The 22,503-nt window shown below is 40.8% G+C and overlaps 1 protein-coding gene across 7 annotated transcripts in view; it reads left to right on the top strand.

The window, feature by feature from the left end:
• The window catches only part of TENM2 (teneurin transmembrane protein 2), a gene marked incomplete at both ends in the record, with an annotated part of 991,817 nt that overhangs the window by 893,109 nt on the left and 76,205 nt on the right, over positions 1-22,503 (top strand). For all 7 annotated transcript variants that reach the window (XM_082650012.1, XM_082650013.1, XM_082650014.1 and 4 more), the window contains 3 exons: positions 1,925-2,044; positions 5,227-5,488; positions 6,249-6,516. In XM_082650012.1, coding sequence (XP_082506138.1) covers positions 1,925-2,044; positions 5,227-5,488; positions 6,249-6,516 — 650 coding nt within the window. The remainder of the gene's footprint in view (positions 1-1,924; positions 2,045-5,226; positions 5,489-6,248; positions 6,517-22,503) is intronic.

Genomic DNA, 22,503 nt, shown 5'->3' on the forward strand with positions numbered 1-22,503 from the left:
AATAACTAAAATGCCTGGACTCCACCACTATAATTTATAGAGCAGATCTCACTATCTAGATAATGTGATAATTGTTACACACCAATAATCATAAATAGAAACGAACTGATAGCATGTCTTAGCTGAATCTTTTCTGCGAATTGACTGCCTAGAGACGATAGGAAGCCAGCAGCAGTGAAGAATTAGGAAAACTGAGGGTAGAAATCACAGGCAACCCAGCTCCCTTTATTCCCATGGCACTCTGCAAAGTCTTATGCTACAGGAATGATTTGAAAGAAATAACAGTTGTATAAAAAAATGGAGGGGAAAAATACTCCACTGTGGGATGTATTCCCAATTTTGTTTTCTCATCACAAGCAGCTTGTACCTTGTGGTCATCAACACACATCACTGATTTTAAAACAGTGTCTAGGAAGGCCTAAAAGAAGTCTTAGTCTGAGCTAAGATAAGGAAATGGAATTGAACGAAAGAATTATTTTCATAAATTAGTTTTCCATTTTCAAAAGACTGTATAGCATTGTGGTTGGAACCAGCTAAAAATGGAATTCATTTGATAGGCAGCCAGTAGCAGACAATTAGAGCTGTCAGTGGAACAGTCTAAACCCTCCTGAGATCACCAAGGGGTCGGAGTTGAACAGTTGGGGGGATTGCTAATGAAAAAGAGAGGTGCTTGGAGAGAGCATCCCTCCAGTTTTGGGTTCACCCGGGACTGCAGAAATAAGTGTGTTCCAAAAATCGAGCAGACTTGGACAAGATTCTGGCAAAGAACGGGTCAGCTTGATTACCTGGTCCAGAAATTGGGAGTGTGTCCAAGAATCTGGACGCCTGAGAACCTCTCTACCTTCTCCAAATTGCCCAGTGGCTTGAAGGCCAACAGTACAGCTGCAAACCTGCCTGGTAGGCTGGAAACTTAGTACAAAAATGGAACTTCTCATTAGCCCATTTCTCTATGAAGTCGGGAGAATTCAGGTGAAGGGAGGCGTGTGCATTCTCTCTGCATGGATTTTGAGTAGACTCTTGTGGCATCTCTATTGCTTTATGGGATTTCCCAGAAGGAGCTGGTTGAATGCTGGCATCTTTGGGAAAGTTCTGATTACTGTGATCTGGAGACAGGGGGGCTTTCTCTCATGGTGGCAAAAAGTTGAGAGGTATATACCACCTCCCCGCTCCCCTGCCCCAAATCCTGGTAGCAGGAATTTGATGTAAGAGAAATACATAGTTACACGGAATCCAGAATCCAAGATAGTTCTACCAGGAAAAAAAAAAAAAAAAAAATCTCTAATGTTCTCTTTTCCTCAGGATGGCACGGATTGTGAGAAATTTTGCTCTTAAAGGGCAACAGAAAAAATAATGTATGTATATGTCCCAGCCTCATAAAAAACCTTTGTGTGCTCCCACCACCCAACCCCCCACTCCCTCTGTCATCCCAGCCTGGAGGAGAAGAGTAACAGTGCCTTCCTCCACGGCCAAAAAAGGAAATGAGTAGGCAGATGGGGAAGCTCTCACCCGAGGATAATACTCTCCGTGCCAGGCTAAGGCACAAACATGAGTGATGAGGGGCAGCCTGAAGCTCGGGCCAAGCAAAAGGCAAGTGATGTCAAGACACGGAGTGAGGCTGAGGGCAGAGGGAGTGTGCACAGGGGACCCCATTGCGCAGCAGAATGACTGAAGATGCTGCCCGTGCGTTTCACCCCAGACTGTTCCTCGGGGAACGCCAGCATTGAGACATCCCTCTGGCCCACATCTCTCATGGAGATGTGATTGTGTGAAGCCAGAAGTTCATGTTTAAAGGTCTCGTCCTTGCCTTAGGGACCAGATGAGGATGGGGGGGGGTGGGCAATGGGGAAGGGGAACTCTACGACACTCCCTTGTCCCCTTGTTCTCCTGCCTGGGGCTCAAAAGCTTGTGTTTCTCTTTCTCTCAGCTTGGTTTCTCTCATCCGAGGCCAAGTAGTAACTACAGATGGAACTCCCCTGATTGGTGTGAACGTGTCTTTTGTCAAGTATCCAAAATACGGCTACACCATTACCCGCCAAGATGGCACGTAAGTAGCTTTATGGGGCCCCACTTACTTAGGACTGAGGCTGCAAAGAGACAGATGGTGCTGTTGGCTTGGAACCACGTGCCTCCCCCTGGTGGACCGGGGGGAGACCCACCAGGCCAGATCTCTAGGGAGAATCCCCCCTATATATATATATATATATATATATTTTAGTATGGTCTCAGAAATGGAAAATAACTAGAATGGCCAACCTCTCCAGGGCTGCCCACAGCAATGCTTTTTCCATGGCAGGTAAATGCTTTTCCGTGAGTGTGTGTGTGTGTGTGTGTGTGTGTGTGTGTGTGTGTGTGTGTGTGTGGCGGAGGCCAGAAGGAAGGGAGAGTAGCTCTTGGAACCTCACTCCTATTTTATTTTAAATCAAAGGCAGTGCGGGGTGACAAGGATCCACATGCCACAGTGTCCTGTGGTGAACCCCTTCTGCTTTCATCTGTGGCTTTAGGAGTTGTGTTATTTTTGCTCCTGTTTTGAGGGGGTGGGATGTAATCAGAGAAGCCTAATTAGATACATTTAGCTGTCACCCTGCGGTGTGAAGGAGGCAACCTTTCCCTATTATCCTCTGATTGAAAACCCGCACCCATGCGGCCTCCACCAAGATGAAAGCTGTCGTTTCCTTAATCCATTGGGCATGGACTTGAAATTTAAAGAAAAAGATAAAAAGAAGAAACGAAATCTGTGGGAAGGGGAAAACAACTCACCCACCCTAGCCTTAAAACACACGCAGACACACTATTGTATTCTATTCCAAATGAAAGAGGAGACGGTGGATGTCAATCTGATGCAACACTTTTTCTATAAAGCTGGAACCTGGAAAATCATAAACGTATCATGTGCTGTGAATCTTGCCTTTCTCTGGTGAAGAATCTGGTCTTTTTTTCTAATGTCCTAAGGTAGCCTTGCAGGTAGTTTCAAAAATCACCAGCCCACAGTAGCCCTGTCCTCCTATTTTCACCTGTGAAACCAAATATTCTCGGTATTCACCAGGTGCAGGCAGTCCTAATTAGCTGAAAGCGCTAGGACTGTGAAGGTGTACCATGCCGAGCTGCCTCGGTGCTTGTTCATTCTGAGAAGCCAGTGTTCTTGTGCTGTAAGTCCTGTGACGACACCAGAGGACATTTCTGAGTCCTCGGTCTGAGGTTTCTCACCACCTTATGCTGCCCGACCCCCCTCAGCTGCTTCCTGACTAATCATCGCCTAAATCCACTTCCCGGTTCATCTATCCCACCTCATGGATCGGTGATCTTTCAGCTTGTCCAGGTAGCAAAGCCCTGGAAGCCACAGGATGTGTTTGGAAATGCTCCAAGGGATCCCACAATCTGTTGTGTAGTGGCGTGTGCCACAGACGTGGGTGGTTTGATGCTATCATCCCAACGAGGAACGATTTCACTTCAAAACATCTGACTCTCCCGGACCCTCTACAAAACCATCCCCGGGCGTCCCTGGTGGTGCAGTGGTTAAGAATCTGCCTGCCCATGCAGGGGACCCGGGTTCGAGCCCTGGTCTGGGAAGATCCCACATGCCGCAGAGCAACTGACCCCGTGCACCACAACTACTGAAGCCCTTGTGCCTAGAGCCCGTGCTACCCCAACAAAGAGAAGCCACCACAATGAGAAGCCCGCGGGCTACAACCGAGAGTAGCCCCCGCTGGCCGCAACTAGAGAAAGCCCACGTGCAGCAACGAAGACACAATGCAGCCAAAAATAAATAAATTTAAAAAGAAAAAGCGTCCCCAGCAGCGTGCATGTCCCAAAATAAAATTTAAACAAACTAATAAACTCTTCCACCATGATATTTACCTTAATATTCATATGTTCCATGTTCACTCATTTTACGTCTATTGAAAAACACTAAAAGTGTTACCAAAATTCAGTGAAGCCAGTGAGTCCGTATATTTTCATTGAGTTTTTACTGTGATCCAGGAACTCTGCTAGTTGCTGGGGATTCTGAAGTGTATACAAGGGAGTACCACTGCCCTCAAAGAGTTGAGATCCCGGCGGAGGAGTAAAGCACAAAATTGAGAGACTTCTCTCCATTAACGTTCTTTTCCATTAATTGGGGAAGAACTACCTTTATTTTACTTTACTAGTAACACACCTTCCATCCAGCTCTGGAGGAAAACAGGAATATAGTTTAAGAACGATTGTCAGAAATATCAGAAATAGTAAGAACCATTTCATCCAAATGCCAAATAAATTTGTGTTTTGGAAAAAAGTATCAGAAACAAGGCAAAATGGATGAAGGGGGTTAAAAAGTCCACACTTCTAGTGATAAACAAGTCCTGGGATGTATGTATAACATGGTGCCTGTAGTTACTATTACCACATTGTATATTTGAAAGTTGCTGAGACATCTTAAAAGTTTTTAGCACAAGGAAAAAAAATTGTAACTAGGTGTGGTGATGAATGGATTTATGGTGGTGATCATTTCACAATATATACAAATATTGAATTATGTTGTACACCTGAAACTAATATAATATTATATGTCAATTGTATCTCAAAAAACATTAAGGTTCTGTGAAACCAACAGAAACAGTACAGGTCGAAGAAAAGAAAGCTTTCATGAGCCCCTCTCTGTGTCCTAGAATTGAATCATTGTAACTCCACGATGTAGTGAAGACTCCTATTAGCCTAGCACGATGCTAAATGCTTTACACCTGGGAAGGGGGGTGGAGGGGGACATACATTTTCTGTAAAGGGCCAGGTAGTATCTATTTTAGGCTTTGATGCCATATGGTTCCTGTTAAAACTACCAGGCTCTTCCACTGTAGGTCAGAAACAGCTGGAGAGGATAAGCTAATCAATGGGCGTGGCTGGGATTCCAATGAAACTTTTTACCAAAACAGGCTGTGGGCCGGCTTTAGCTCATGGGCCGAGTCGGCTGACCCCTACTTTGAATTCATCACAAAATTTCATCCTCTCAGCCACACCGGGACATTGGTATAATTATTTCCATTTCACAGATGAAAAAACGGGGGCTGAGAGAGGGTTAGCAACTTGCCCATAGTCACACAACTAGTAAGTGGTAGAGTTTGGATTCCCACGAAGCCCATGTTCTTCTCCTGCCTGCTCTGCCCCTCCCACTACTTTAAGCCTGGAGGTCAGAGCACCTACCTGGTCTGCAGGTGAGTTCACCCCTCTCAGTGAGCTCACTTACCCCCTCTCCAGGTTTGACCTGATCGCCAATGGCGGCGCCTCCTTGACCCTGCACTTTGAGCGAGCCCCGTTCATGAGCCAGGAGCGTACCGTGTGGCTGCCGTGGAATAGCTTTTACGCCATGGACACTCTGGTGATGAAGACAGAGGAGAACTCCATCCCCAGCTGCGACCTCAGTGGCTTTGTCCGGCCGGACCCAATCATCATCTCCTCCCCGCTGTCCACCTTCTTCAGCGCTGCCCCTGGGCAGAATCCCATCGTGCCTGAGACCCAGGTAGGAGCACCGGGTACCAGGGTGGGACTCTCAATACTGCCCTGCCCCAAACTGGCTGGCTGACTTCCTCCCACCATCGCTCTCTGCCTGGATAAGCCAGAAACTAATATTAAGGGGAGGGGCAAAAAATAAGAACGCAGTAGAATTTGTAGTCACTGGAGAGAAAACTGAATCTCTCCTGGACATTCCGGATGTTTCCAGACTTTAGCAGTCACTGGAGCTTTTAATAGAATAAAAACAATACACATATGTGCAACGCACCTGCAAATTGCTTTTTATTCCTGTTAGTCACAGAGATACATGATAAGAGGCGCTTTAATGATCTACATCAGTGTTACGACAGAGGGCATATTACATTATTGCCTCCCTGTTGCTTTATAGCAATTGTCGGTGGAAGTTGCAGGTTCATATAATTACAGCCTCTTGTGGCCTCCTTGCATGCAACTAGCAATAAAGCCTGCTGTTCTTATTTACATCTTTTGCCAACAGCGTGGTTTTAAAAAGAAACACAACAGTGACCAAGAATAATTATTAATCCAAAAATCATAACCTCAGCCACTTTGCTCCGTAGTGCAGGATAAAGTTTTGGTTGTCGGGGGGTTTTTTCTCTCTTCTCAGCCATGGAACGTGGTTCTTGCACTCCCCCGTAAGGCGTGATGCTTTGGTGGGGGTGGTAGAAGACAGGTAGCCTTGGGTTGCAAGCAGCCCAGCTGCCGGGGTGCCTTTGATGCAGTGTATCTAGCTTGCGTTTCCTCCCCAGGTTCTTCATGAAGAAATTGAGCTCCCTGGTTCCAACGTGAAGCTTCGCTACCTGAGCTCCAGGACCGCAGGCTACAAGTCGCTGCTGAAGATCACCATGACCCAGTCCACGGTGCCCCTGAACCTCATCAAGGTTCATCTGATGGTAGCTGTAGAGGGGCACCTCTTCCAGAAGTCATTCCAGGCCTCTCCCAACCTGGCCTACACCTTCATCTGGGATAAGACGGATGCCTATGGCCAAAGGGTCTACGGACTCTCTGACGCTGTTGGTATGTTTCAGTTTCAACCCCTTATTGATTCTTGGATTTAGGCATTCATTAAATCAGCCTGTATTTATTGAGTTCCTAGTATGTGCCAAGAACTATTCTAGTAGCTAGGGAGGCAGTGGTCCATAAGCAGACAAGCGTCCTCTTCCGTGGACTTCCTATTTCTACTGAGGGATCGAAATAATAAACACAGCCTGGACAAGAAAATATCAAGCAGCGTTAGGTGCTAATATGAAAATAAAAATGTGTTGTATACTGGGGAAGAGGGGCAACGGGGGGTGGGCGTTCAGGGAGGGTTCCTCAAACAGAGGCTTGAATGAAAAGGAGCCGTGTGAAAATCAGGAAAAGAGCACTCTTTTCCTGGCAGAAAAAGAGAAGAGGGAGGTGTTTTTGAAGGACAGACATAGGCCAGTGTGGCTGGAATGTAGTGGACAGGGAGACTATTTGAGATGGGGAGAGAGTGGGCAGGGGCTCGATCATGTTCCAGAGAGAACACTCTCAGGTGGCACAGAACCAGAGAACCAGAAGACGGAGCTAGAGGGGGGCTGAAAGCCACATGCTACGTTTCAGGCTTTGCCTCTGAGGGGATCACGTGATTTCCCACTTGGGAAAGACCAACATAAGAGAAGGGTCGTATCGTTATCGGTCTTTGAAGAGCTGTGAGCTGTGGATTCATGTCAACCTACCCAGTATATTTTCTTACTTGTAGAAAACTGTCTGGGATTCATTAAAATCCAGAATCCTGTATTTTCTTCACCAGTAGGCTTGTGGTTTTCAAGAACTGCAATAAGTTACCAAAATAAGAAACCAGCAAACTCAGAAATTTTCACTGTAATTGACAGCCAGTGTTCATCAGACACTCCCTTGCCGTAGAGCATTGTGCTAAAGCCTTTGTCTTGGGTGACCTCTCAATAACCCTATCAAGTAGACCCTCTCATAATCCCCATTGAGCAGATGGGACCTGAGGGAGAGGGTAAGCAAGTTGCCTGAAGTCACAGCCCTAGCAGGCTATGCATGCTCAGAATATTGCCCTTGCAGTCTGCTTCGTCAATGGGTAGAGTTAATAACTTAAAGACAGTAGTAAGTTATCGGAGTAACGAGTGCATTTAAATATAAGCAGTGGCTAATTTAATAAATATTATGTCAGGCTTTAGCCAATATCAAAATGATAGCCGACATCAAAAAGAAGACTGCATATTCATAAGGCACCGCATGGACTCCAGCTCCTACCATTATCAACACATCTTGTTTCCTCCTTACCTTCATCCACTCCTCCGCCTCCCATATTTTTCTGAAGCAAGTCCCAAACATCAGATCATTTCATCTGTAGTATATCAGAGTGTATCCTTAAAAAACACTTTAAAAGCATAACAACAATATCACAACAAAGAAACACAACAAGTTCTTAATATCGAATAGCCAGTCATTGTTCAATATTTCAATTGCCTCATGAGTAGCATAAAATAAAGTAGTACTTTATTTGTTTGAATCAGAATCCAAATAAGATCTACCTTTTGCAACAAATTTTTTGTTATTATACAGGTTTCAGGTTTACAGCATTATAATTCGACATCTGTATACACTACAAAGTAATCACCACCACAGCTGTAGTTAGTACCCATCACCATACAGCTGACCCCCTTCACCCATTTTGCCCTCCCTCCAAACCCCTTTCCCTCTGGTAACCACTAATCTACTCTCTGTATCACTGAGTTTGTTTTTGTTTTATTTTGTTTGTTCATTTGTTTTGTAGATTCCACATATGGGTGAAATCATTCAGGATCTGTCTTTCTCCTTCTGACTTATTTCACTTAGAATAATACCTTCAAGGCCCATCCACATCGTCACAACTGGCAGGCTTTCATTCTTTTTACAGCTGAGTAGTATTCGATTATATATACTGCAATTTCTTTTTTTTTTTTAACATCTTTATTGGGGTATAATTGCTTTACAATGGTGTGTTAGTTTCTGCTTTATAACAGATTGAATCAGTTATACATATGTTCCCATATCTCTTCCCTCTTGCATCTCCCTCCCTCCCACCCTCCCTATCCCTCCCCTCCAGGAGGTCACAAAGCACCGAGCAGATCTCCCTGTGCTATGCGGCTGCTTCCCACTAGCTATCTACCTTACGTTTGGTAGCGTATATATGTCCATGCCTCTCTCTCGCTTTGTCACAGCTCACCCTTCCCCCTCCGCATATCCTCAAGTCCGTTCTCCAGTAGGTCTGTGTCTTTATTCCTGTCTTACCCCATGTTCTTCATGACATCTTTTTTTCTTAAATTCCATATATATGTGTTAGCATACGGTATTTGTCTCTCTCTTTCTGACTTACTTCACTCTGTATGACAGACTCTAGGTCTATCCACCTCATTACAAATAGCTCAATTTCGTCTCTTTTTATGGCTGAGTAATATTCCATTGTGTATATGTGCCACATCTTCTTTATCCATTCATCTGATGATGGGCACTTAGGTTGTTTCCATCTCCGGGCTATTGTAAATAGAGCTGCAATGAACATTTTGGTACATGACTCTTTTTGAATTATGGTTTTCTCAGGGTATATGCCCAGTAGTGGGATTGCTGGGTCATATGGTAGTTCTATTTGTAGTTTTTTAAGGAACCTCCATACTGTTCTCCATAGTGGCTGTATCAATTCACATTCCCACCAGCAGTGCAGGAGTGTTCCCTTTTCTCCACACCCTCTCCAGCATTTATTGTTTCTAGATTTTTTGATGATGGCCATTCTGACCGGTGTGAGATGATATCTCATTGTAGTTTTGATTTGCATTTCCCTAATGATTAATGATGTTGAGCATTCTTTCATGTGTTTGTTGGCAGTCTGTATATCTTCTTTGGAGAAATGTCTATTTAGGTCTTCTGCCCATTTTTGGATTGGGTTGTTTGTTTTTTTGTTATTGAGCTGCATGAGCTGCTTGTAAATTTTGGAGATTAATCCTTTGTAAGTTGCTTCATTTGCAAATATTTTCTCCCATTCTGAGGGTTGTCTTTTGGTCTTGTTTATGGTTACCTTTGCTGTCCAAAAGTTTTGAAGTTTCATTAGGTCCCATTTGTTTATTTTTGTTTTTATTTCCATTTCTGTAGGAGGTGGGTCACAAAGAATCTTGCTGTGATTTATGTCATAGAGTGTTCTGCCTATGTTTTCCTCTAAGAGTTTGATAGTTTCTGGCCTTACATTTAGGTCTTTAATCCATTTTGAGCTTATTTTTGTGTATGGTGTTAGGGAGTGTTCTAATCTCATACTTTTACATGTACCTGCCCAGTTTTCACAGCACCACTTATTGAAGAGGCTGTCCTTTCTCCACTGTACATTCCTGCCTCCTTTATCAAAGATAAGGTAACCATATGTGCGTGGGTTTATCTCTGGGCTTTCTATACTGTTCCATTGATCTGTCTTTCTGTTTTTGTGCCAGTACCATACTGTCTTCATTACTGTAGCTTTGTAGTATAGTCTACAGTCAGGGAGCCTGATTCCCCCAGCTCCGTTTTTCGTTCTCAAGATTGCTTTGGCTATTCGGGGTCTTTTGTGTTTCCATACAAATTGTGAAATTTTTTGTTCTAGTTCTGTGAAAAATGCTAGTGGTAGTTTGATAGGGATTGCATTGAATCTGTAGATTGCTTTGGGTAGTAGAGTCATTTTCACAATGTTGATTCTTCCAATCCAAGAACATGTTATAGCTCTCCATCTATTTGTATCATCTTTAATTTCTTTCATCAATGTCTTAAAATTTTCTGCATACAGGTCTTTTGTCTCCTTAGGTAGGTTTATTCCTAGATATTTTATTCTTTTTGTTGCAATGGCAAATGGGAGTGTTTTCTTGATTTCACTTTCAGATTTTCATCATTAGTGTATAGGAATGCCAGAGATTTCTGTGCATTAATTTTGTATCCTGCAACTTTACCAAATTCATTGATTAGCTCTAGTAGTTTTCTGGTAGCATCTTTAGGATTGTCTATGTATAGTATCATGTCATCTGCAAACAGTGACAGCTTTACTTCTTTTCCAATTTGGATTCCTTTTATTTCCTTTTCTTCTCTGATTGCTGTGGCTAAAACTTCCAAAACTATGTAGAATAAGAGTGGTGAGAGTGGGCAACCTTGTCTTGTTCCTGATCTTAGTGGAAATGCTTTCAGTTTTTCACCATTGAGGATGATGTTGGCTGTGGGTTTGTCATATATGGCCTTTATTATGTTGAGGAAAGTTCCCTCTATGCCTACTTTCTGCAGGGTTTTTATCATAAATGGGTGTTGAATTTTGTCGAAAGTTTTTTCTGCGTCTATTGAGATGATCATATGGTTTTTCTCCTTCAGTTTGTTAATATGGTGTATCACGTTGATTGATTTGCGTATATTGAAGAATCCTTGCATTCCTGGCATAAACCCCACTTGATCATGGTGTATGATCCTTTTAATGTGCTGTTGGATTCTGTTTGCTAGTATTTTGTTGAGGATTTTTGCATCTATGTTCATCAGTGATATTGGCCTGTAGTTTTCTTTCTTTGTGACATCATTGTCTGGTTTTGGTATCAAGGTGATGGTGGCCTCGTAGAATGAATTTGGGAGTGTTCCTCCTCTGCTATATTTTGGAAGAGTTTGAGATGGATAGGTGTTAGCTCTTCTCTAAATGTTTGATAGAATTCGCCTGTGAAGCCATCTGGTCCTGGGCTTTTGTGTGTTGGAAGATTTTTAATCACAGTTTCAATTTCAGTGCTTGTGATTGGTCTGTTCATATTTTCTATTTCTTCCTGGTTCAGTCTTGGCAGGCTGTGCATTTCTAGGAATTTGTCCATTTCTTCCAGGTTGTCCAACCAGCTTTTAGTTTTATGGATCTTTGCTATTGTTTCCTTCATTTCTTTTTCATTTATTTCTGATCTGATTTTCATGATTTCTTTCCTTCTGCTAACTTTGGGGTTTTTTTGTTCTTTCTCTAATTGCTTTAGGTGCAAGGTTAGGTTGTTTATTCGAGATGTTTCCTGTTTCTTAAGGTGGGCTTGTATTGCTATAAACTTCCCTCTTAGAACTGCTTTTGCTGCATAGGTTTTGGGTTTTGGGTCGTCGTGTCTCCATTGTCATTTGTTTCTAGGTATTTTTTGATTTCCTCTTTGATTTCTTCAGTGATCACTTCGTTATTAAGTAGTGTATTGTTTAGCCTCCATGTGTTTGTATTTTTTACAGATCTTTTCCTGTAATTGATATCTAGTCTCATAGTGTTGTGGTTGGAAAAGATACTTGATACAATTTCAATTTTCTTAAATTTACCAAGGCTTGATTTTTGACCCAAGATATGACCTATCCTGGAGAATGTTCCATGAGCACTTAAGAAAAATGTGTATTCTGTTGTTTTTGGATGGAGTGTCCTATAAATGTCAATTAAGTCCATCTTGTTTAATGTATCATTTAAAGCTTGTGTTCCCTTATTTATTTTCATTTTGAATGATCTGTCCATTGGTGAAAGTGGGGTGTTAAAGTTCCCTAGTATGAATGTGTTACTGTCGATTTCTCCTTTTATGGCTGTTAGTATTTGCCTTATGTATTGAGGTGCTCCTATGTTGGGTGCATAAATATTTACAATTGTTATATCTTCTTCTTGGATTGATCCCTTGATCATTATGTAGTGTCCTTCTTTGTCTCTTCTTATAGTCTTTATTTTAAAGTCTATTTTGTCTGATATGAGAATTGCTACTCCAGCTTTCTTTTGGTTTCCATTTGCATGAAATATCTTTTTCCATCCCCTTACTTTCAGTGTCTCTAGGTCTGAAGTGGGTCTCTTGTAGACAGCATATATATGGGTCTTGTTTTTGTATCCGTTCAGCCAATCTGTGTCTTTTGGTGGGAGCATTTAGTCCATTTACATTTAAGGTAATTATCGATATGTATGTTCCTATTCCCATTTTCTAAATTGTTTTGGGTTCATTATTGTAGGTCTTTTCCTTCTCTTGTGTTTCTTGCCTAGAGAAGTTCCTTTAGCATTTGTTGTAAAGCTGGTTTGGTGGTGCTGAACTCTCAGCTTTTGCTTGTCTGTAAAGGTTTTAATTTCTCCATCAAATCTGAATGAGATCCTTGCTGGGTAGAGTAATCTTGGTTGCTGGTTTTTCTCCTTCATCACTTTAAATATGTCCTGCCACTCCCTTCTGGCTTGTAGAGTTTCTGCTGAAAGATCAGCTGTTAACCTTATGGGGATTCCCTTGTGTGTTATTCGTTGGTTTTCCCTTGCTGCTTTTAATATGCTTTCTTTGTATTTAATTTTTGACAGTTTGATTAATATGTGTCTCGGCGTATTTCTCCTTGGATTTATCCTGTATGGGACTCTCTGTGCTTCCTGGACTTGATTAACTATTTCCTTTCCCATATTAGGGAAGTTTTCAACTATAATCTCTTCAAATATTTTCTCAGTCCCTTTCTTTTTCTCTTCTTCTTCTGGAACCCCTATAATTCGAATGTTGATGCGTTTAATGTTGTCCCAGAGGTCTCTGAGACTGTCCTCAGTTCTTTTCATTCTTTTTTCTTTATTCTGCTCTGCAGTAGTTATTTCCACTATTTTATCTTCCAGGTCACTTATCCGTTCTTCTGCCTCAGTTATTCTGCTATTGATCCCATCTAGAGTATTTTTCATTTCATTTATTGTGTTCATCATTGTTTGTTTCATCTTTAGTTCTTCTAGGTCCTTGTTAACTGATTCTTGCATTTTGTCTATTCTATTTCCAAGATTTTGGATCATCTTTACTATCATTATTCTGAATTCTTTTTCAGGTAGACTGCCTATTTCCTCTTCATTTGTTAGGTCTCATGGGTTTTTATCTTGCTCCTTCATCTGCTGTGTGTTTTTCTGTCTTCTCATTTTGCTTATCTTACTGTGTTTGGGGTCTCCTTTTTGCAGGCTGCAGGTTCGTAGTTCCCGTTGTTCTTGGTGTCTGTCCCCAGTGGCTAAGGCTGGTTCAGTGGGTTGTGTAGGCTTCCTGGTGGAGGGGACTAGTGCCTCTGTTCTGGTGGATGAGACTGGATCTTGTCTCTCTGGTGGGCAGGTCCACGTCTGGTGGTGTGTTTTGGGGTGTCTGTGGACTTATTATAATTTTAGGCAGCCTCTCTGCTAATGGGTGGGGTTGTGTTCCTGTTTTGCTAGTTGTTTGGCATAGGGTGTCCAGCACTGTAGCTTGCTGGGCGTTGAGTGAAGCTGGGTGTTGGTGTTGAGATGGAGATGTCTGGGAGATTTTCGCCATTTGATATTATGTGGAGCTGGGAGGTCTCTTGTTGACCAGTGTCCTGAAGTTGGCTCTCCCACCTCAGAGGCACAGCACTGACTCCTGGCTGCAGCACCAAGAGCCCTTCATCCACACGGCTCAGAATAAAAGGGAGAAAAAGTAGAGAGAAAGAATTAGTAGAAGTAGGAAGGAAAGAAGGAAGAAAAGATAAAGTAAAATAAAGTTGTTAAAATAAAAAATAATTATTAAGAAAAAAATAAAAACGGACAGATAGAACCCTAGGACAAATGGTGGAAGCAAAGCTATACAGACAAAATCTCACACAGAAGCCTACACATACACACTCACAAAAAAGAGGAAAAGGGGAAATAAATCATAAATCTTGCTCTCAAAGTCCACCTCCTTAATTTGGGATGACTCGTTGTCTATTCATGTATTCCACAGATGCAGGGTACATCAAGTTGATTGTTCAGCTTTAATCCGCTGCTTCTGAGGCTGCTGGGAGAGATTTCCCTTTCTCTTCTTTGTTCCCACAGCTCCCAGGGGCTCAGCTTTGGATTTGGCCCCGCCTCTGTGTGTAGGTCGCCGGAGGGCGTCTGTTTTTCGATCTGACAGGACGGGGTTAAAGGAGCCGCTGATTCGGGGGCTCTGGCTTACTCAGGCCGGGGGGAGGGAGGGGCACTGAGTGCGGGGCAAGCCTGCCGCAGCAGAGGCCGGCATGACGTTGCACCAGCCTGAGGCGCGACGTGCGTTCTCCCGGGGAAGTTGTCCCTGGATCCCAGGAACCTGGCAGTGGCGGGCTGCACAGGCTCCCCAGAAGGGAGGTGTGGATAGTGACCTGTGCTCGCACACAGGCTTCTTGGTGGCGGCAGCAGCAGTCTTAGCGTCTCCTGCCCGTCTCTGGGGTCCGTGCTTTTAGCCGCGACTCGCGCCCATCTCTGGAGCTCCTTTAAGCAGCACTCTTAATCCCCTCTCCTTGCGCACCAGGAAACAAAGAGGGAAGAAAAAGTCTCTTGCCTCTTCGGCAGGTCCAGACTTTTCCCCGGACTCCCTCCCATCTAGCCGTGGTGCACTAACCCCCTGCAGGCTGTGTTCACGCCGCCAACCCCAGTCCTCTCGCTGCGCTCTGACCAAAGCCCGAGCCTCAGCTCGCAGCCCCGCCCGCCCCTGCGGGTGAGCAGACAAGCCTCTCAGGCTGGTGAGTGCCAGTCAGCACCGATCCTCTGTGCAGGAATCTCTCCGCTTTGCCCTCCACACCCCTGTTGCTGCGCTCTCCCCCTCCACCACCCGCAGTCTCCGCCCGCGAAGGGGCTTCCTAGTGTGTGGAAACCTTTCCTCCTTCACAGCTCCCTTCCATTGGTGCAGGTCCCATCCCTATTCTTTTGTCTCTGTTTTTTCTTTTTTTCTTTTGCCCTATCCAGGTACGTGGGGAGTTTCTTGCCTTTTGGGAGGTCTGAGGTCTTCTGCCAGCATTCAGTAGGTGTTCTGTAGGAGTTGTTCCACGTGTAGATGTATTTCTGGTGTATCTGTGGGGAGGAAGGTGATCTCCGTGTCTTACTCTTCTGCCATCTTCCCCTCGTCCTCCCGCAATTTCTTTATTCATTCATCCATCAGTGGACAGTTAGGTTGTTTCCATATCTTAGCTATTGTAAATAATACTGCAGTGAACATAGAGGTGTATATATTTTTTGAATTAATGTTTTGGTGTCCTCTGGATATATACCAAGAAGGGAATAGCTGGGTTCTCTTAAATTTTTTTAATCTGTAATTTTCCCTTTCATCACTAGCTCATTTTCCCCAGTTTTACTGAGAAATAATTGACTTACATCACTGTATAACTTTATGACATACAGCATGATAGTTGATTTACTTATATTGTGAAATGATTAGCACAATAGATTCAGCTAGCATTCATCTTCTCATAAAGAAACAATAAAAAAGAAGAGAAAAAAGGAAAATTGTGATGAGAACTCATAGGATTTAGTCTTTCAACAACTTTCCTGTATATCATACAGCAGTGTTAACTCTAGACATCATGTTGTACATTACATCCCTAGTACTTATTTATCTTGTATCTAGAAGTTTGTACCTTTCCACCACCTTCATCCAGTTTCCCCTTTCCCCACTCTCTGCCTCTGGTAAACCTCAAGTTTGATATGTTTTTCTATGAGTTTGTTTTGTTTTTAGTTCCACATATAAGTGAGATCATACAGTGTTTGTCTTTCTCTGTCTGACTTATTTCACTTAGCATAATGCCTTCAAGTTCCATCATGTTGTTGCAAATGGTAGGATTTCCCATTTTTTATGGCTCAGTAATATTTCATTGTGTGTGTGTATATATATACACACACACATATATATACACACATATGTATATTGTATGTATTTGTATATATATGTATACATACATATATATATATACACACACACACACATACTACAGTTTCTTTATTCATTCATCCATCAGTGGACACTTAACATTGTTTCCATATCTTGATTATGCTGCTATGAACATGGGAGTGCAAATATCTCTTTGACATAGTGTTTCCATTTCTTCAGATACATTGTCGGAAGTACAATTGCTGGATCATATGGTACTTTAATTTTTAATTTTTCAGGAACCTCCATACTGTTTCCAGTCCCACCAACGACTGGACTGCACAGTGGTCTCCTTTTCTCCACATCCTCACCAGCATTTGTTATCCCTTGTCTTTTTGATGGCCATTCTAATAGGCATGAGGTGTTATCTCATTGTGCTTTTCGTTTGCATTTCCCTAATAACCAGTGATGTTCAGCATTTTTTCATGTATCTGTTAGCCTTTTGTGTGTTTTCTTTGGAGAAATATCTGTTCAGGTCCTTTGCCCATTTTTTAATTGGATTATTTGGGCTTTTTGCTATTGAGTTGTATGAGTTCTTTATGTGTTTTGGATATCAGCTCCTTATCAGATCTACTATTTGCAAATATTTTTCCCATTATATAGGTTGTTTTTTCACTTTTATGGTTTCTTGTGCAGAAGCTTTTTTTTAGTTTGATGTAGTCCCACTTGCTTATTTTCCATTTTGTTACTTGTGCTTTAGGTGTCATAGCCAAAAACTCATTACCAAGACCCATGTCAAGGAGCTTTATTCCTGTTTCCTTATAGTTTCAGGTCTTACATTTAAGTATTTAATCCATTTTGGGTTAATTTTTGTAAGTGGTATAGATATGGGTCCAGTTTCATTCTAGTACATGAGAATATGCAATTATCCTGGCACCATTTATTGAAAAGACTGTCTTCTTCCATTGAGTATTCTTGGCTGCTTTGTCAAATATTAGTTGACCATATATGCATGGGTTTATTTCTGGGCTGTCAGCTCTATTCCAATTGTCTCTTTGTCTGTTTCTATGCCAGTACCATACTGTTTTGATGACTATGGCTTTATACTATAGCCTGAAACCAGGATGTATGATGCATCCTGCTTTTTTGTGCTTTCTCAGTATTTCTTTGGCTACTCGGAGTCTTTTGTGGTTCCATATAACTTTTAGGAGTGTTTTTTTCTACTTCCATAAAAAAATGCTATTGGAATCTTAATAGGAATTACATTGACTCTATAAATGGCTTTTGGTAGTATTGACATTTTAACACTCTTAATTCTTCCAGTCCATGTACACAAGATACCTTCCATTTATTTGTGTTTTCTTTGATTTCTTTCAATGTCTTGTAGTTTTCAGAGTAGAGATCTTTCACCTCCTTGATTAAATGTATTCCTAAGTATTTTTTGATGCTATTATAAGTGGGATTTATTTATTTTATTTCTTATTCAGAAAATTCATTGTTGGTGTATAGAAATGCTACTGTTTTTTGTATGTTAATTTTGTATCCTGCAACTTTACTGAATTTACTGATTAAGTCTTAACATTTTTTTTTTTGAGTCTTTAGGATTTTCTATATATAAAATCATGCCATTGGCAAATAGGGACAATTTTACTGCTTCTTTTCCAGTTCTGATACATCTTATTTATTTTTCTTCCTGATTATTCCAGTTAGGACTTCTAATACTATGTTGACTAGGAGTGGTGAGAATGGGCACTCCTGTCTTGTTCCTGATCTTAGAGGAAAAGCTTTCAACGGTTTTCCATTGAGTATGATGTTAGCTGTGGGCCTGTCATATATGGCCTTTATTTTGTTGAGTTGGGTTTTTTCTATGCCTATATTGTTAAGAGTTTTTATCATGAATGGATGTTGAGTATTGTCAAATGCTTTTTCTGCATCTCTTGAGATAATCATATGATTTTTTCTTTTATCCTATTAATTGGATTATCACATTGATTGATTTGCATATGTTGAACCATCCTTGCATCCCAGAGATAAATCCCACTGGATCATGGTGTATGATCATTTTAATATGCTGCTGAATTTGATTTGCTAGTATTTTATTGAGAATTTTTGCTTCTGTACTTATCAGGGATACTGACCTGTAGTTTTCTTTTCTGATAGTGTCCTTTTCTGGTTTTGGTATCAGGGTAATGCTGGCCTTGAAAATGAGGTTGGGAAAGTGTTCCCTCCTCTTTGATTTTGTGGAAGAGTTTGAGAAGGATTGGTGTTGATTCTGCTTAAAATGTTTGGGAAAATTCACCAGTGAAGCCATCTGGTCCTAAGCTTTTCTTCATTGGGAGATTTTTCATTACTGATTCAATCTCTTGACTAGCAATTGGTCGTTCGGATTTTCTATTTCTTCCTGACTAGCAATTGGTCATTCAGATTTTCTATTTCTTCCTGATGCAGTTTTGGTAAGTTGTATGTCTTTAAGAATTTTTCCATTTCTTCTAGGTTGTTCAGTTTGTTGGTGTATAGTTATTCAGAGGAGCCTCTTATGATCCTTTGTATTTCTGTAGTATAAATTATTAAATAATGTGTCCTTATTCATTCATAATTTTGTTTATTTGGGTCCTCTGTGTTTTTTCCCTAGGTAGTCTAATTAAAGGTTTGTCAATTTTGTTTATCTTTATAAAGAACCAACTCTTTGTTTGGTTAAACTTTTCTATTGTTTCTCTCTTTTCTATTTTATTTATTTATGCTGCAATATTTATTATTTCCTTTATTCTGCTAACTTTGGGCTCAGTTTGTTCTTCTTTTTCTAGTTCCTTAAGGCACAAAATTAGATTGTTTATTTGGGATCTTCCTTAATGTAGGTGCTTATTGCTATGAACTTCCCTCTTAGAGCTGGCTTTTAATGCATCCCAGAAGTTCTAGTATTTGTGTTTCCATTTTAATTTGTCTCTTTTTATTTCCCCTTTAGTTTCTTCCTTAATCTATTGGTTATTCAGGAGAGTGTTTTTTAATTTCCATATATTTTTGAATTTTCCAGTTTTCCTCTTGTTATTGAGTTCTAGTTTCATGGCATTGTGGTCAGAGAAGATATTTGGTATGATTTTAATCTTCCTGAATTTGCTAAGACTTGTTTTGTGGCCTAACATATGGCCTATCCTAGAAAATGTTCCACGTACACTTCTGCCATTGTTGGATAGAATGTTCTATGTATGTGTGTTAGGTCCATTGGGTATATAGTGTTGTTGAAATCCTCTGTTTCCTTTATGACTTTCTGTCTGGATGATCTGTCCATTTTTGAGAGTGGGATATTCAAGTCCCCAACTATATCCTATTATGGTTTATTTCTCCTTTTAGCTCTGCTAGTTTGTGCTTTATATATTTACATGCTCCACTGTTGGGTGCATAAATATTTATAATTGTTATATCTTCTTGATGTATCTACCACTTTACCATTATATAATGGCCTTCTTTGTCTCTTTTTAACACTTTTAGTTTGAAGTCTATTTTGTCTGATATAAATATAGCTACCCCTGCTTTTTGGGGGGCATGGGATTACCATTTGCTTGGAAGTTTGCAATGCCTTTTTCCATCCCTTCATTCTCAGTCCATCTGGGTCCTTATGGCTATAGTGAGTCTCTTATAGGCATCATAACATTGGCTCTTGTTGGTTTTATTCATTCAGCCATTTCATGTCTTTTGATTGGAGAATTTAATCTGTTTACGTTTAAACTAATTAATGATAGGGACTGAGTATTGTCATTTTATTCTTTGTTTTCTGGCCCTTTTGTGATCCATTGTTCCTTCTTTCTTTTTCTGCTGTCTTTGGTATTAGTTACTTTGACTTTCTCTCATGTTCCTTTGTGTAATTACTATAGATTTTTACCTGTACTTACTATGAATCCAGACGAGATCCACCTTGTGCAACTGGCTGATTTCTCTTCAATTATTTTAATCTATGGTTTCTCCTTCCATTTCAACCTCTTTTTTTAGGTTTTATGATTTATTTGTTGAAGAAACTGTATTGTTTGCCTGTAGCATTTCCCATAGTCTGGCTTGTTTTCTGATTGCACACCTGTGGCTGTTTAACATGTTCCTCTGTCCTATATCTCCTATAAATTGATAGTTGGACCTTGAGGCTTTCTAGGTTCAAGTTTGATATTTTATCTATACCAACTTTTTTGAGGTTTAACTGACATACAATGTATACAACATAATGATTTGACATTTGTATATATTGCAAAATGATGACTACAGTAGATCTAGTTAACATCTGTCACCATACATAGTTACAAATTTTTTTTCTGGTGGTGAGAACTTTTAAGATCTACTCTCTTAGCAACTTTCAAATATACAGTACGGCATTACTAATTATAGTTACCATGTTGTATATCACATCCCTGTGACTCATTTATTTTTTAACTGAAAGTTTGTATCTTTTGACTTTCTTCACCTGTTTGGTCCACCCAGCCCCTGCCTCTGGCAACCACCAATCTGTTCCCTGTACAAGAGCTTGGCTTTTTGGTTTTTGCTTTGTTTGTTTTTATTTTTTTTTAATTCTGCTTATGATCATCTTTGTTTCATAAACACTTTAAAAACATTACTTAGATTTCTCCAAAAATTTTTTTAATTAATTAATTTATTTATTTTTGGCTGCGTTGGGTCTTCGTTGGTGCATGCGGGCTTTCTCTAGTTGTGGTGAGCGGGGGATACTCTTCATTGCAGTGCACAGGCTTCTCACTGTGGCAGCTTCTTTGTTGTGGAGCATGGGCTCTAGGCGCACGGGCTTCAGTAGCTGTGGCTCACAGGCTCTAGAGCGCAGGCTCAGTAGTTGTGGTGCATGGGCTTAGTTGCTCTGTGGCATGTGAGATCTTCCCAGACCAGGGCTTGAACCCATGTCCCCTGAAGTGGCAGGTGGATTCTTAACCACTGTGCCACCAGGGAAGTCCCCAAAATTTACTATTTATCACAATAAAACATTGAGGCATTTAGAGCAAATGATATTCCTATTTACACAGATTTTTAGATCCACATATAGGTGAGATTATACAGTATTTGTCTTTCTTTATCTGACTTATTTCACTTAACATAATGCCCTCAAAGTCTATTCATGTTGTCACAAATGGCAAGATTTCATTCTTTTGTATGGCTGAATAATATTTCATTGATTGTATATCACGTCATTTCTATCCATTCATCTGTCGACGGACACCTTGGTTGTTTCTCTATCTTAGCTATTGTAAGTAATGCTGCAACGAATATAGGGGTGCATATATCTTTTCACTGTTGATGTTTTTGTTTCCTCCAGATAGATACCAAGAAGTGGAATTGCTGGGTCCTATGGTAGTTTTATTTTTAAGTTTTTGAGAAACCTCCATACTGTTTTCCATAATGGCTGCACCAGTTTACATTCCCACCAACAGTGCACAAGGGTTCCTTTTCTCCACATCCTCTTTTTGATGATAGCCGTTCTGACAGGGGTGAGGTGATATCTCATCATAGGTTTGATTTGCATTTCCCTGAAGATTAGTGATGCTGAGCATCTTTTCACATACCATTGGCCTTGTGTATGTCTTCTTTGGATAGATGTCTATTCAGTTCCTTTGCCCATTTTTTAATTGCGTTCTTTGGTTTTTGGCTGTCAAGTGGTATGAGTTCTTTATATACTTTGGACATTAGCCCCTTATCCGATATATGATTTGCAAATATTTTCTCTCATTCAGTAGGTTTCCTTATCATTTTATGAATGGTTTCATTTGCTGTGCAGAAGCTTTTTAGTTTGATGTAGTCCCACTTGTTCCTTTCTGCTTTAGTTTGCTTTGGGTGTCAAATTCAAAAAATCATTGCAATGACTGACGTTAAGGAGCTTATTGCCTATGTTTTCTTCTAGGAGTTCTGTGGTTTTAGGTCTCATATTCAAGCTTTTAATCCATTTGAGTTCATTTTTGTGAGTGGCATAGAGTGGTACAATTTCTTTTTCTTTTTCTTTTTTTTTTTCACATGTGGCTGTCCAGCTTTCCCAACCCATTTATTGAAGAGAGTGTCCTTTGCCCATTGTATATTCTTGGCTCCTTTGTCATAAATTAATAGACTATGTATGCTTGGATTTACTTCTGGACTCTCTAATCTACTCCATTGATCTTTGTGTCTGTTTTCATGCCAGCACCATACTGTTTTGGTTACTATAGCCATGTAATATAGTTTGAAATCTGAGCGTGTGTTGCCTCTAGCTTTGTTCTTCTTCTCAAGATAGCTTTGACAGTTCAGGATTTTGTGGTTCCATACAGGTTTTAGGAGTGTTTTTTCTATTTCTGTGAAAAAATAGCATTGGAATTTTGATAGGGATTACATTGAATCTGTACTTTGCTTTGGGTAGTATGGACATTTTAACAATATTAATTCTTCTAATCCATGAGCATAGAGTATCTTTCCATTTATTTGTGTCCTCTCCAGTTTCTTT

Source organism: Grampus griseus, assembly GCF_964374135.1.
Source record: "Grampus griseus genome assembly, chromosome: 3".
NCBI lineage: Eukaryota > Metazoa > Chordata > Mammalia > Artiodactyla > Delphinidae > Grampus > Grampus griseus.